Source organism: Mytilus californianus, unplaced genomic scaffold (genome assembly GCF_021869535.1).
Source record: "Mytilus californianus isolate M0D057914Y unplaced genomic scaffold, xbMytCali1.0.p SCAF_2, whole genome shotgun sequence".
In the NCBI taxonomy this organism is placed as follows: Eukaryota; Metazoa; Mollusca; class Bivalvia; order Mytilida; family Mytilidae; genus Mytilus; species Mytilus californianus.
In genome coordinates this window covers 120,954,352-120,969,081 of record NW_026262668.1, presented here as the reverse complement: position 1 = coordinate 120,969,081, position 14,730 = coordinate 120,954,352, and the positions used below count along the sequence as shown (strand labels likewise).

The following is a 14,730-nucleotide window of genomic DNA, read 5'->3' as shown; positions in this document are numbered from 1 at the left end:
ACATCAAGAATTTAATTTATTTATTTATTAATAGACATTATTAGCTAAGATCTTAAAGGGGTTTGCATCATAAAAAAAATATATATATAAAAAATTATAGCATTCCGAAAATTATTTTAAACAGAATAAAAAAGCTACAAATTCAAAAGTTAACCGAAAAAATCGAATAAAACACTTTACAAAATATCATTCATCATTTATTATATGTCTTTAAAAAATCTATAAACATACCTTTAGTTATTTTTCAAAATATGAAATAATGAACAGTAAATTTCAATCTATATGTAACTTTATTTCTTCTCTAAAATTTGAATTTGATGCTGTATCTATTTTAAACTATGAATCTTCTTACAATTTCTATTAATTGTGCAATACAGCTCTGAATTTTGATTGTGATTAAATATTTGACATAGCAGAGGTTCCTCACACAGAATGAATGTGGTCCAAGAACTCAAAAAATTTAAATAAGACATTTACCTATTATGGTCACATATCCAAAATCTAAATACATGGTTAGATTCAGCATGTCAAAGAACCCCAGTAATTAATTTTAGGAGCCTTTGAACCTCAATGTGTACCAATTTGATTACAGGGCCCAAAGTTAAAAATCTAATTATGCACGGTTAGATTCATCATATCAAAGAACCCATTATGTAATTTTTTTGTTGAAATTAAAACAAAGTTTAATTATGGACCCCAACTTGGACCAACTTGAAAACTGGGCCCATAATGAAAAATCTAAACACATGTTTAGATTCAGCATATCAAAGAACCCCAAGAATTCAATTTTTGTTAAAATCAAACTAATTTAAATTTTGGACCCTTTGGACCTTAATGTAGACCAATTTAAAAAACAGGACCCAAAATTAAAAATCTAAAAACACGGTTAGATTTGGCATATCAATTAACCCCAATAATTCAATTTTTGATGAAATCAAACAAAGTTTAATTTTTTACCCTTTTGACCTCAATATGAACCAATTTGATAGCGGGGCCAACAAATAAAAAATCTAAATACATGGTTAGATTCAGCATATCAAAGAACCCCATATATTCAATTTTTGTTGAAATCAAACAAAGTTTAATTTTGGACCCCAATTAGGACCAACTTGAAAACTGGGCAAAAAATCAAAAATCTAAATACATGTTTAGATTCAGCATATCAAAGAACCCCATATATTCAATTTTTGTTAAAATCAAACAAAGTTTAATTTTGGACCCTTTGGACCTTAATGTAGACCAATTTGAAAACTGGACCCAAAATTAAAAATCTAAATACACGGTTAGATTCGGCATAACAAATAAATAAATGTGGTCACAGATTTTACAAATCTAATGCACCATACTGTGCAATTAAAGATTACTTCTTGAAATTTTTCAATATTTGAAATTTGAATAAAACATAATATTTGAAGAATAATTCTTTTTAATTTCTGAAATCTGAAATGAGAAAAAATTGACCCCCCACAATTTCTTTTTACCCAACCCCCCCCCCCCCCTTTTTTCCCCAAAAAAACTCTTTCCTTCAAGATATGGTCATAATTTCAATTCAAATTTACCATAGTGCTAACTTAATCTATTTTATAATAGAATTTAAAATATAGTGTCAAATCTTCCATATGGATTTTTTTGTAAAAAAAAAAGATGCAACATTTGCAGATATTTTTACTGGTCTTCCTTTATAAATATGCATTTCTTTAAACATAATTTAAAAGCAGTGTAAGGGAAGTAACCAAAACGTTGTATTTGGATTACCTCCCTTACACTGTTTTAATTATCTTAATTGTTCATTAACCATTACTTTATACATAATTTAAAAGCAGTGTAAGGGAGGTAATTACAATGATTTATTTGATTTATCTCCCTTACACTGCTTTAAATTATGTTTTGTACTACAGTATTTGTCCATTAACCAGGACAACCTTGTTTTTCCCCCTTTTTTGCCCCTTATTCCTAAACGGTTTGAGCCATAACCCCCAAAGCAAATCCTAACCATCCCTTTGTGGTATGGAAACTTGTAGTATAATTTCAGAGAGATCCATACACCATTCCACAGTTATTGTCTGGAAACTAGAAAATGCTTATTTTTGGCCCCTAATTCCTTAACTGTTGGTACCATAACCCCCAAAATCAATCCCAACCTTCCTTTTGTGGTATTCAACCTTATGGTAAAATTTCAAAGAGATCAATTCACTTTAACTAAAGTTAGAGTGCGAAAACCAATGTGTCTTCGGACGACGACGACAACGCCAACGTCATACCAATATACGAATTTTTTGTGGTCGTATAAAAACTAGGACAAAAATGCAAAATGTAAATACACAGTTAGATTCATCATATTAAAGAACCACAAGAAATCAAAATTTTGAATAAAACCCCATTGAAATTGGTCAATAATATAAGCAATTTATATAAAGTGTAAGAAAAGTATTGTTTTTGGCCCCTTTTACCTAAACGGTTGGGGCCATAACCCCCAAAAATAATCCCAATCTTCTTTTTTTTGTATGGAACCTTGTGGTATAATTTCATAGAGATCCATAGTTTTATACTTGAGTTATTGTCCAGAAACCATAAAATCCTAGTTTTTTTGCCCACCAATTCCTAAACTGTTTGGGCTATAACCCCCAAAATCAATTCCATCCTTCCTTTTGAGGTATGGAACCTTGTGGTACAATTTCATAGAGATCCATACATTCATACACAAGTTTTTGTCCTGAAACAAGAAAAATGCTTGTTGTTTGCCGCTTTTTGGCCACTAATTCCTAAACAGTTAGGACAATAATCCCCAAAATCAATCCCAACCTTCCTTTTATGGTATGGAACCTTGTGGTACAATTTCATAGAGATCCATACACTTATACTCGGTTATTGTCTGGAAACCAAATGTCTTCAGAAGACGACAAGGTCATACATGTACCATTATACGACTGCAAAATTTTTGCTGTTGTATAAAGATTAATTCAGTTTATTTAACCTACATCTTTCCTGTATTTGATTTTTTCAGTGATCATATGTCTCAATAGGATTACCTATTGCAACCATACACTACTATCAATGTTTTTTAATAGTGCAAATGTATCTTTTGAGGTTCACAGAAACAGCAACCTATAGTGAATGGACTTCCCTGATTTCTTACAGTATTTTTTTAATAAGTTAAAGATAAATCTGTAAACAAATTGTATATTTATTCATAGTTTAAAAGTAACACATTTTATAAAATATTCAACAATATTCATCTCTACATTTTTAAAAAATTATTTACATACATTAAATAACTTACCACAAAAATATATATGATTTTTATTAACTTTTTTGTAGTAGTTGCTCAGTAAAGTTACAGTGGCTTTGTAAAATCAGTTACTGTTTGTTTTTGTTCTTCCAAAATTTGACAGACATTTATGACATCTTTCACATTGTATTTTAAAGACTGAAAAATTACAATTAATGGGCAAGATAAACACTAAGCTCTATGAAACACAGATATACTATAGATTCCAAAAATCATGCATTTTAGACGGTAATGACAACAAAATTCTCCAGTTAAATATTTAGATGGCCTTATTTAAATATTTGATGTGTCATAAGCAAAAACTTTGGAAATCAATGAGTGTGTTTATCATTGTGAAATGTCAAAGACTGACTGAAATGCAAATCTTCATTTAAATATGCACTTATACACTTATAGAATAATAATGTGATTGTTACAAATAGTGTGATCTGTTCTCATTCACTTTTTTTTTGCATGAATAGAAATTATTCAATTAATTGCTGAGTTTTCTGAAATAGCAGTTGGTAAAACTTTCTCTTGTCAACAAAACTGTCAACAAGCAGATTACTAGTATGTTAAACAAATCTAGCAAGTCTGATATTCCAGTACCAATTCTATTCTTTTTGCAACCAAAAGCAGAATCCATAAAATAGAGAAATGTTGTGAATAAAACTTACATAATATAATCTTAACTGCCTTAAGAACAAATAAGGTATATGAAGTGTGATGAATCTGTCTACCATGACATCCCATCTTGAACTACTATTTATAGAGGTTCCATGTTTATATAAAATTTTTGTCCAAATAAGTACATTTAACTTAAAGCTAGATATTTGTAAATGACACTTAAACAATATATATCACAGGCAAGGCATAGAATACATTTTTTAAAAAGGATTCATCAGTAGACAATTGTTGTAATAAATCTTTAGAGTTATCTACATTTGTTAATCAGTTGAGTTTAAGAATATGAAATATAATTATATTTCCCATCACTGCCTTCACTTGTACGACCATGATTATATAGAGTTTCATAATCCTAAAATAATTCCATCAGTCAATCACATACAGTTAATCCTGTCAAAATGCCATGACTTATTGAAGTTTTAATGAAACCATACATTTTATCAGTCATGACCAAAGCTGATAATTTTCTGACTTTTAACCCTTAAAAAACCACTGACTGATGAAAGGTAAAAAATACAATTTATTTTTTATTTTGACCATTTTATTGCTCCATCTCCAATATTAAAGTATGTCTTTAGAATATGTCTAGCTGACTGTCCAATTCCAATAGCAGCAAAACTCATTACAATTGTTCCTTGAACAGCTAAACGTGTGTGAATTAAATACATAGGAAGGTCCAGTTTTCTTCTCCTTAGTCCCCACATAGCATATATAAATAAACAACCTGCTACAGGAAGTCCTGAAATAAAATAAAAGTCAAATTGAGGAATGTTGAAATATTCCATGATTGCATTACCATGATTACATACTAAATATATAAGATGAAGAAAAAGACTTTTTAATTTCCAAATAAGGTCTCATGGGGAATATACACATATCAAATATAATCCTTCACAACATACAATATTGGAGAGAAAAAAAAATATAACGGTTGCTAATCCAGGGATACTGCATGTCCCCTCACTTGATTTTATCAGCAATTTTTTTTTGAGAGAATGTCTCACATGTGTGTAATTTCAATGGTGTAGTCCAAATGTTGACATTGTTGCCCCTACAGTTTACACAGAGAGAGAAGATTCACGAACTTTTTCCACCAATTTCGGTGTATAGCAGTGTCACACCCTGAATCATGGATTTGACTCCCAAATTCCTCCAAAAGTTTCTCCTAACAACGTGTGGGTGATAATTGATTTATTGCTCATCTGATATAATAATAAAATGCTCCGCAGGGCGCAGCTTGATACGACCGCAGAGGTCGAACCCTGAACAGTTGGGGCAAGTATGGACACAACATTCAAGCTTGATACAGCTTTGCATTTGGATTGTGATTAAATATTTGACACAGCATAGGTTTCTGACACAGAATGAATGTGGTCTAAGAACTTAAAAATTTTAAATTGGACATTCACCTATTATGGTCTAATATCCAAAATCTAAATACATGGTTAGATTCAGCATATCAAAGAACCCCAAGAATTCAATTTTTGATGAAATCAAACAAAGTTTAATTTTGGACCCTTTTGACCTCAATGTGGACAAAGTTGATAACGGGGCCCAAAAATCAAAAATCTAAATACATGGTTAGATTCAGCATATCAAAGAACCCCATATATTCAATTTTTGTTGAAATCAAACAAAGTTTAATTTTGGACCCCGATTTGGACCAACTTGAAAACTGGGCCAAAAATCAAAAATCTAAATACATGTTTAGATTCAGCATATCAAAGAACCCCATATATTCAATTTTTGTTAAAATCAAACAAAAAGTTTTATTTTGAACCCTTTGGACCTTAATGTAGACCAATTTGAAAACTGGACCCAAAATTAAAAATCTAAATACACGGTTAGATTCGGCATATCAAAGAACCCAAATAATTCAATTTTTGATGAAATCAAACAAAGTTTAATTTTGGACCCTTTGGACCTCAATGTGGACCAATTTAAAAACAGGGCCCAAAATCCAAAAACTAAATACACGGTTAGATTCAGCATATTAAAGAACCCCAAGAATTCAAGAATAAAACCCCATTGAAATTGGTCAAGAAATAAGCAATTTATACGAAGTATCTTCTTTTGCACAATACTGTGCAATTAAATATTTCTTGCTATTGCGCAATACTGTACAATTGACAATTTCTTGCTATTGCGCAATATTGTGCTATTGGATATTTCTTACTATTGCGCAATACTGTGCAATTGAAGATTTCTTGCTATTGCGCAATACTGTGCAATTGAAGATTTCTTGCTATTGTGCAATACTGTGCAATTGAAAATTTCTTGCTATTGCACAATACTTATTATATAATAATTTACACATCCTGTTTGGTGTGTATCTCCTACCATATCATTATTATTTGCTTTTAAATATAAATCAGAAATAACCAACTTAAAATGGAAAATTTTAAAAGAAAACCCCCCCCCCCAAAAAAATTTTTTGAACCCCCTTATGATTCATCACCCCCAAACTTAATCCTCACCTTCCCTTTGTGGTATGGTACCTTGCAGTACAATTTCAGAGAGATCCATACACTTGAACACAAGTTATTGTCTGGAAACTAGAAAAATGTGTTTTTTTGCCCCTTTTTGGCCCCAAATTCCTAAACGTTTAGGGCAATTACCCCCAAACTCAAACCCAGCTTTCCCTTTGTGATATGGAACCTTGCAGTACAATTTCAGAAAGATCCATACACTTACACACAAGTTATTGTCATGAAACTAGAAAAATGCTTGTTTTTTGCCCCTTTTTTTGCCCCTAATTCCTAAAATTTTGAGGCAATTACCCCCAAAATCAATCCCAGCATTCCTTTTGTGATATGGAACCTTGTGGTACAATGTCAGAGAGATCCATACACTAACACACAAGTTATGTCTGGAAGTTACAAAAATGCTTATTTTTGGCCCCTAATTCCTTTACTGTTGGTACCATAACCCCCAAAATCAATCCCAACCTTCCTTTTGTGGTATTGAACCTTGTGGTAAAATTTCATAGAGATCCATTCACTTAAACTAAAGTTAGAGTGCGAAAACCAATGTGTCGTATAAAAATCTACAACGTGTAACATGTCAAATATGCACTAGTTTTTCAGTCAAAGGACCAATGTCCATGACTGAGGGGGCAGGGCCCAATAATCTTCATTAAAGTGAAATTTGCAAAAGCAAATACATTTACCGGCTACTGTCTATCAAATATCATTAAGTTACCATTAGTTGTTCCCCTTTAACTGACCTTGTCACAAATGTTACATGTAAACTATGCAAAAGTTTTAAAGTCAATGAACCACTAGTAGTCTACAAAGGGGATGAGACCAAATAATCTCCATGGAAATGAAATGAGCCGATACAAATTCAACTGTCTACCAAATATCATTCAGTTACCATTAGTGATTCCTATTAAGGTGTAATACCCCCAAATCATAGTACGTCGCATCCGGTTACATACGAAAAAGGGTAGAAAAAAATATTCCCTTGAATTTGACAGTTGTAGGTAATTAATCCTACATTTCATCGCAGTAAAAAAAATCTGTGTCATAAACATATATCTTGGGTATTTCAAATCACCATTATCTTTTTAATTGGTGTTTCTATAGAATATTTCGGAAACTTGAGGTTTCATGGTTACTAAAGTTTGTACACAGATAAAAAAAGAGGTGAAAATTTAATTGGTTAACTTCCAGTGATGGTTATTTTCTTATATGCAATGAAATGTTATGTGAAATTTTGTCTACAGTACTGGACAGGATAAAACTTTACTCATGCCAAGTATTTCTTTATTTGAAACAAAGATAAATTCTGTACAATTTTTTGAAAAGTGCAAATTTAACAAAGACTAATAGGGGAAAATCAATGGTGGTATTACACCTAATAAACTGACAACAGACCTAATCACAAACTTTAACATGTTACTTAATATTGTTAAGAATACAAAATTTGCTCAGTCAATGAACCATGACTGACGGAGCAGGGCCAAATAATCTCAATGGAAATGAGATGTGCCAACAATAATAAAACTGTCTACCATATATAATTGACTTACCATTAGTTTTCACCCCTTTAACTGACCTAATAACTTGAAAACTTTCAAAAACAATGGACCACACTACAAAGGGGACAGGACTAAATAACAACCATGGAAATAAAACAATGGACCACACTACAAAGGGGACAGGACTAAATAACAACCATGGAAATGAGATTACCTTGAACCTTGAATGGTAGGGTAAGTTAATAACTTAAAATTAATGCATTCCTCGTTCTAATACGACTGCAAAAATTTTGCGGTCGTATATTGGTATCACGTCGTCGTCGTCCGAAGACACATTAGTTTCCGGACAATAACTTTTGTTAAGTGTATGGATTTCTATGAAATTTTACCATAAGGTTTATGACCACAAAAGGAAGGTTGTGATTGATTTTGGGGGTTATGGTCCTAACAGTTCAGAAATTAGGGGCCAAAATAAGCATTTTTGTAGTTTCCAGACAATAACTTGTGAAATGGTGTATGGATCTCTCTGAAATTATACCACAAGTTACCACACCACAAAGGGATGGTAAGAATTTGCTTTGGGGGGTTATGGCTCAAACTGTTCAGGAATTAGGGGCAAAAAAGGGGGGAAAACAAGGGTTTCCAGGTTAATGGACAATTACTTAAGTACAAAACATAATTTTAAAGCAGTGTAAGGGAGGTAATTCAAACACATATTGTCAAATTACCTCCCTTATACTGCTTGTAAATTATTCATAAAGAAATGTATTGTCTTTAGGTGATTAGCTGTCAATTTATTTTCAGAAGTTACTATTTAAAAAATGTTTAATAAAGGTAATTTAATTATAGCCATGATTATGTATGTAAAGGAATTTTATTTTTAGATATTACTTTTTAATGTTGCTGATGGAGGCTTTTTAATTTTAGACATGATTATGATGTCATTTTCTATTTTAAAAATTATTTAATTTTAGCCATGATTATGTATGTGAAGGAATTTTATTTTTAGATATTACTTTTTTTAATGTTGCTGATGAAAGTGTTTTAATTTTATTTTTAGGCATGATTATGATGTCATTTTCTATTTTAATATTTTTATGATGTATTTAAATGGGTTTTTATGGTTGCAAAGTCCTAGCTGTCAATTTATTTTTAGAAGTTACTTTTAATGCTGATGAAGGAATTTTATTTTTAGATATTATTATTAAAAGTTGCTGATGTAGGTTTTTTAATTTTAGCCATGACTATGATGTCATTTTCTATTCTAATACTTTTATGATGTATCTAAATGGACTTTTATGGTTAAAAAAAGCATTTTTCTATAGTTTCCAGACAGTAACTAGTGATTAAGTGTATGGATCTCTCTAAAATTTTACTACAAGGTTCCATACTACAAAGGAAAGACTGCAATTGAGTTTGATGGTTAATGCTAAAAAGGGGATTCAAAAAGTTTGGGGGGAAGGGGGGGGGTTTCCAATTTTTTTTAAAAGGGTTCATATTTTTATTTCAAAATTTTCAAAGTTTCAAATTTTGAAAAGTTTCAAGAAGAAATCTTCAATTGCACAGTATTGCGCATTAGATTTGTAAGATCTTTGACCACATTTATTTTGTGTCAGAAACCTATATTATGTCAAAAATTTGATCACAATCCAAATTCAGATAGTATCAAGCTTGAATATTGTGTCCAAATTTGCCCCGACTGTTCATGGTTACGACCACTGCGGTCGTATCAGACTGCGCTCAGCAAAGCATTTTATTTATATAGATTAGATCGTTGGTTTTCCTGTTTGAATGGTTTTACACTAGTAATTTTTAGGGCCCTTTATAGCTTGCTGTTCGGTGTGAGCCAAGGCTCCGTGTTGAAGACGTACTTTGACCTATAATGGTTTACTTTTATAAATTTTGACTTGGATGGAGAGTTGTCTCATTGGCACTCATACCACATCTTCTTATATCTATGATTTTGAATGAATTCTTATTGGGAATATGTCCCTTTACAACCATCTAGGAATGCCAGAAGCTAGGCATACAAAAACATGGATTTCACCAGTAATTGATTCAGTATGGTAATCAAAGTCAACAAACAACTGACTCACAAGAAAAATTACTTTTCTATTGTTACAGTTATTGATGAAGAATAAAGAACACCCTGATGCTGTGTAAACAAGATGTCTTTTGGGTTGTTACTATGTAAACAAGATGTCTTATGGATTGTTCGGTAACGGTTACTGTATTGTTGATGTTAACCTTCTCTAACATGTCTAACATCTTTTTCTTTATAAAAATCACAGAAAGAAATTTATAAATAGCCTTTTCCACTGATTTTGCATTCTCATTATCCACCTGTCTATTTAGAAGCCATGTAACATTCTCATTATCCACCAGTCTATTTAGAAACCAGGTAACATTCTCATTATCCACCAGTCTATTTAGAAACCAGGTAACATTCTCATTATCCACCAGTCTATTTAGAAACCAGGTAATATTCTCATTATCCACCAGTCTATTTAGAAACCAGGTAACATTCTCATTATCCACCAGTCTATTTAGAAACCAGGTAACATTCTCATTATCCACCAGTCTATTTAGAAACCAGGTAATATTCTCATTATCCACCAGTCTATTTCATGTATGTAGAAGCCAGGTAATATTCTCATTATCCACCAGTCTATTTAGAAACCAGGTAACATTCTCATTATCCACCAGCCTATTTAGAAGCCAGGTAATATTCTCATTATCCACCAGTCTATTTCATGTATGTAGAAGCCAGGTAACATTCTCATTATCAAACCAGTCTATTTAGAAACCAGGTAACATTCTCATTATCCACCAGTCTATTTAGAAGCCAGGTAATATTCTCATTATCCACCAGCCTATTTAGAAGCCAGGTAACATTCTCATTATCCACCAGTCTAATTAGAAGCCAGGTAATATTCTCATTATCCACCAGTCTATTTAGAAACCAGGTAATATTCTCATTATCCACCAGTCTATTAAGAAACCAGGTAACATTCGCATTATCCACTAGTGTATTTAGAAACCAGGTAACATTCTCATTATCCACCAGTCTATTTAGAAACCAGGTAACATTCGCATTATCCACCAGTCTATTTAGAAACCAGGTAACATTCTCATTATCCACCAGTCTATTTAGAAGCCAGGTATCATTTTCATTATCCACCAGTCTATTTAGAAACCAGGTAACATTCTCATTATCCACCAGTCTATTTAGAAGCCAGGTAACATTCTCATTATCCACCAGTCTATTTAGAAACCAGGTAACATTCTCATTATCCACCAGTCTATTTAGAAGCCAGGTAAATAAGGTACTTCCAAATCAATGTTCATCTCATAGATCTTACCTACATAAAAAATCATTAACTCAACATACAAAGATCTTACCTACATAAGGAACCATTAACTCAACATACAAAGATCTTACCTACATAAGGAACCATAAACTCAACATACAAAGATCTTACCTACATAGGGAACCATTAACTCAACATACAAAGATCTTACCTACATAAGGAACCATAAACTCAACATACAAAGATCTTACCTACATAAGGAACCATAAACTCAACATACAAAGATCTTACCTACATAAGGAACCATAAACTCAATTGGTCTACTTTTTGGCTTGGTCAACTCAGGAAACTCTTTCTTTGCTTCCTGATATTCCAGCCAAGCGTTTTCACGTTCTTCAGCCATCCATTGCTCTATAGGTGGGCGATCAAGATAAACTGGTTCATACCTGGGTTCTAAAATGGAGCAATATATTTTGTTGTTTACATATAATCATGTTATGCCAACTCAGCATGAGAATAGCTAGGGGAACTGATGAAATGCAATCAGTTAGTATTCTGACTTTAAAAATTGAGGTCAGTTAATATATAATTCAGTTCTCATTTGAACTATGGTCTTAAAGGGAATAAAATGCTTCGCTGAGCGCAGCTGGATAAGACCGCAGAGGTCCAACCCTGAACAGTGGCAAAAATGGACACAATATTCGCACTTGATACAGGTCTGATTTTGGTTTGTAATTAAATATTTGACACATAATAGGTTTCTGACACAGAATAACTGTAGTCAAAGAACTTAGAATTGGTTATATGATTTGAATTTATATTCAATTTTTTGCTTTTGTGCAATACACCATGCTGTTGCTTATTGACCCCCCCCCCCCTTTATTTTGCCAAAAAAAAATTTCTTTTTAATTTCTGAAATCTGAAATGAGAAAAAATTGCCACCCCCCCCCCCCCCCCCTTTTTTTCCAAAAAAATAAATTCTTTCCCTCAAGATATGGTCATAATCTCAATTCAAATTTCCAATGGAGTTTACATTCTTTACAACCATAATTACCAATTTAAATACATCATAAAAGTCTTGAAATAGAAAATGACATACATAAGCATGGCTAAAATTAATATTCCTTTAATAGTAACTTCTAAAAATTAATTGACAGCTAATCACCTCAAGACAATACAACATCTTTATATCCAATTATTTAAAAGCAATGTAAGGGAGGTAATCCAAATTCTTTTTTTTAATACTTTAAATGCATTTGGATTACCTCCCTTACACTGCTTTTAAATTGTACATTAACCAGGAAACCCTTGTTTTTCCCCCTTTTTTGCCCCTAATTCCTAAACGGTTTGAGCCATAACCCCCAAAGTCAATCCTAACCATCCCTTTGTGGTATGGAAACTTGTGCTATAATTTCAGAGAGATTCATACACCGTTCCACAAGTCAAATAAGCATTTTTCTAGTTTCCAGACAATAACTTGTGGGAACTAGAAAAATGCTTATTTGGGCCCTTTTTTGGCCCCTTATTCCTTATCTGTTGGTACCATAATCCATAAAATCAATCCCAACTTCCTTTTGTGGAATTGGACCTTATGGTAAAATTTCATAGAGATGATCCATTCACTTAAACTAAAGTTATTGTGTGAAAACCAATGTGTCTTCCGACAACGACGACGACGCCAACGTCATACCAATATACGACCACTTTGCCGTTGTATAAAAATGAGGCCATTTATATGAATATTAAATATTCATTATTTGTGCCATGACAGCTATCAAATTGAAATATTTGACAGATTTTTCATATATTTTAAATTTAATGAACAAATCAGTTCAAATCTTTAACATTAACTAATTGAATCGACTGAAGAAGACACTTGAGTGTTTAAAAAATTTCAAAAAACTCTTTCATCAGATGTACCTCGAATATTAGGCCAAAATCAGTCCTTATCGGACCTTCTCCTTTCAGGTTCATGTGGACCCTTTGACTGAAATGACTGCGTTTTCACCTCAAAATTTACACGGAGTACAGGCAAACCTGTGCATCTGGAAAAGTTTCAAGGCAAAGCATGCTCTAGATAAATAAAATTCTAATGCATTGTACTTAAAATTTTTAAACTTAACTGGATTGTGCAGTGCACTTTTTTTTGTCCCTGTAGAAGATGAAAAAATTAACAAACAGTTGAGTTTCACTTGATATGGTCCACTTAGATACACAGTTTAAATCACCAATTATTGTCAGGTATCTATTGTCCATGTCAATCAATACAGTTCACTTTAATTATTAGCTGTGGGAAAGTTCTCAAACCTCTTTCCTAACTTAGTTTATTTTGGCACCTTCTGGAGAAATAACAAAAAGTGCACTGCAAAATCCTGTTAAGTTTTTAATTTTCTAAAACATAAACTAAATTTGAATTTTATTTATCTAGGGCATGCTTTAATTTTGCCTTAAAACTTTACCAGATACACAGGTTTGTCTGTGCTGAGAGTAAATTTGAGGTGAAAATGCAACCATTTTAGCCAAATGGTCCACATGAACCTAAATATTATCACTGGTTATACACCTTATCGCTATTTGAAAATCTGCGCCACTTGATCCGAGAATCTGCGCCGATTGAACTATTGACGTCATACAACAATCACTTTTCCATTGTGGCGTCAGTTATTTTCTGTTGTGACATCAAAATTTTACAGGAACCTTTGTGATGTCCAGTTATGCCGGACAAATAGCGATAAGGTGTATTATAGATAGTTCAAGCTGACTCTAGAGACAGTTTGAGTTGTATCATTAGTCAGTGTTACAGAAAAATGATGTATCCTAAACCTGTATCAATATTCACCTTTAATCATATGTGTTAGCTTGTATGCATTCCTTTTTAATGTATAAGTTTTAATGTGTTTGAATTGTTAAAATATGTTATAATATTAACACACTGTGTATTATAAACATAGTCATAGGCTAAAATAAACTTTTCAGCCCACATTATACCTCATGAAAGTTTTAAATCTGCTTTTCATTGTAAATTGTAATTACCTGGCTTCGTGTTATTGTCCGCCATCTCTGTATCCACTATATAGTTTTTTTTGACAAAATGAGACTGTGATTACGAAATCATCAACAAAATACGAAATGACCTTGACCCTGAAAAGGGGTCTCACTAATTAGCGACAACAAGCGTCAAGAAGCGACAACAAGCGTCAACAAGCGACAAGAAGCGACAACAAGAATTATTTTAGCGACAAGAAGCGACAAGAAGACTATTTAGCGACAAGAAAACATTTTTTTTTATTAGATATAAAGAAATTTGTATTTAATGTTTTTTTTTAAATATACGAGCAGATATGTCTAATTAAAATGTTTTATTATATAGATAGACGAAGAAATGAAACCGTGATTTGTGAGGAAGAAAGAGATTGTGAAGTTTATATTAGTATATTGGTAGATGAAGAAATTAAACATTTGTGAAGAAGAAAGAGATTGAG

General features: G+C 32.1%; 1 protein-coding gene and 1 long non-coding RNA gene across 3 annotated transcripts; one reads left to right on the top strand and one right to left on the bottom strand.

The window, feature by feature from the left end:
* Nucleotides 1–3,172: 3,172 nt before the first annotated feature.
* On the bottom strand, nucleotides 3,173–14,398 carry LOC127728727 (uncharacterized). The gene is made up of 3 exons (XM_052236379.1): nucleotides 14,282–14,398; nucleotides 11,540–11,701; nucleotides 3,173–4,694 (listed from the first exon to the last, which is right to left on the bottom strand). The coding sequence occupies exons 1-3, from the start codon at nucleotides 14,304–14,306 to the stop codon at nucleotides 4,483–4,485; spliced, it is 399 nt and encodes a 132-aa protein (XP_052092339.1). The 5' UTR covers nucleotides 14,307–14,398; the 3' UTR covers nucleotides 3,173–4,482.
* On the top strand, nucleotides 10,212–11,333 carry LOC127728734 (uncharacterized). 2 transcript variants are annotated; one of them, XR_007994337.1, is made up of 4 exons: nucleotides 10,212–10,620; nucleotides 10,660–10,903; nucleotides 10,982–11,020; nucleotides 11,177–11,333. It is a non-coding gene; the product is annotated as an uncharacterized LOC127728734 (long non-coding RNA). The 2 variants fall into 2 exon arrangements; XR_007994338.1 differs by lacking the exons at nucleotides 10,982–11,020; nucleotides 11,177–11,333 and having other exon boundaries at nucleotides 10,660–10,786; nucleotides 10,865–10,972.
* Nucleotides 14,399–14,730: the final 332 nt, after the last annotated feature.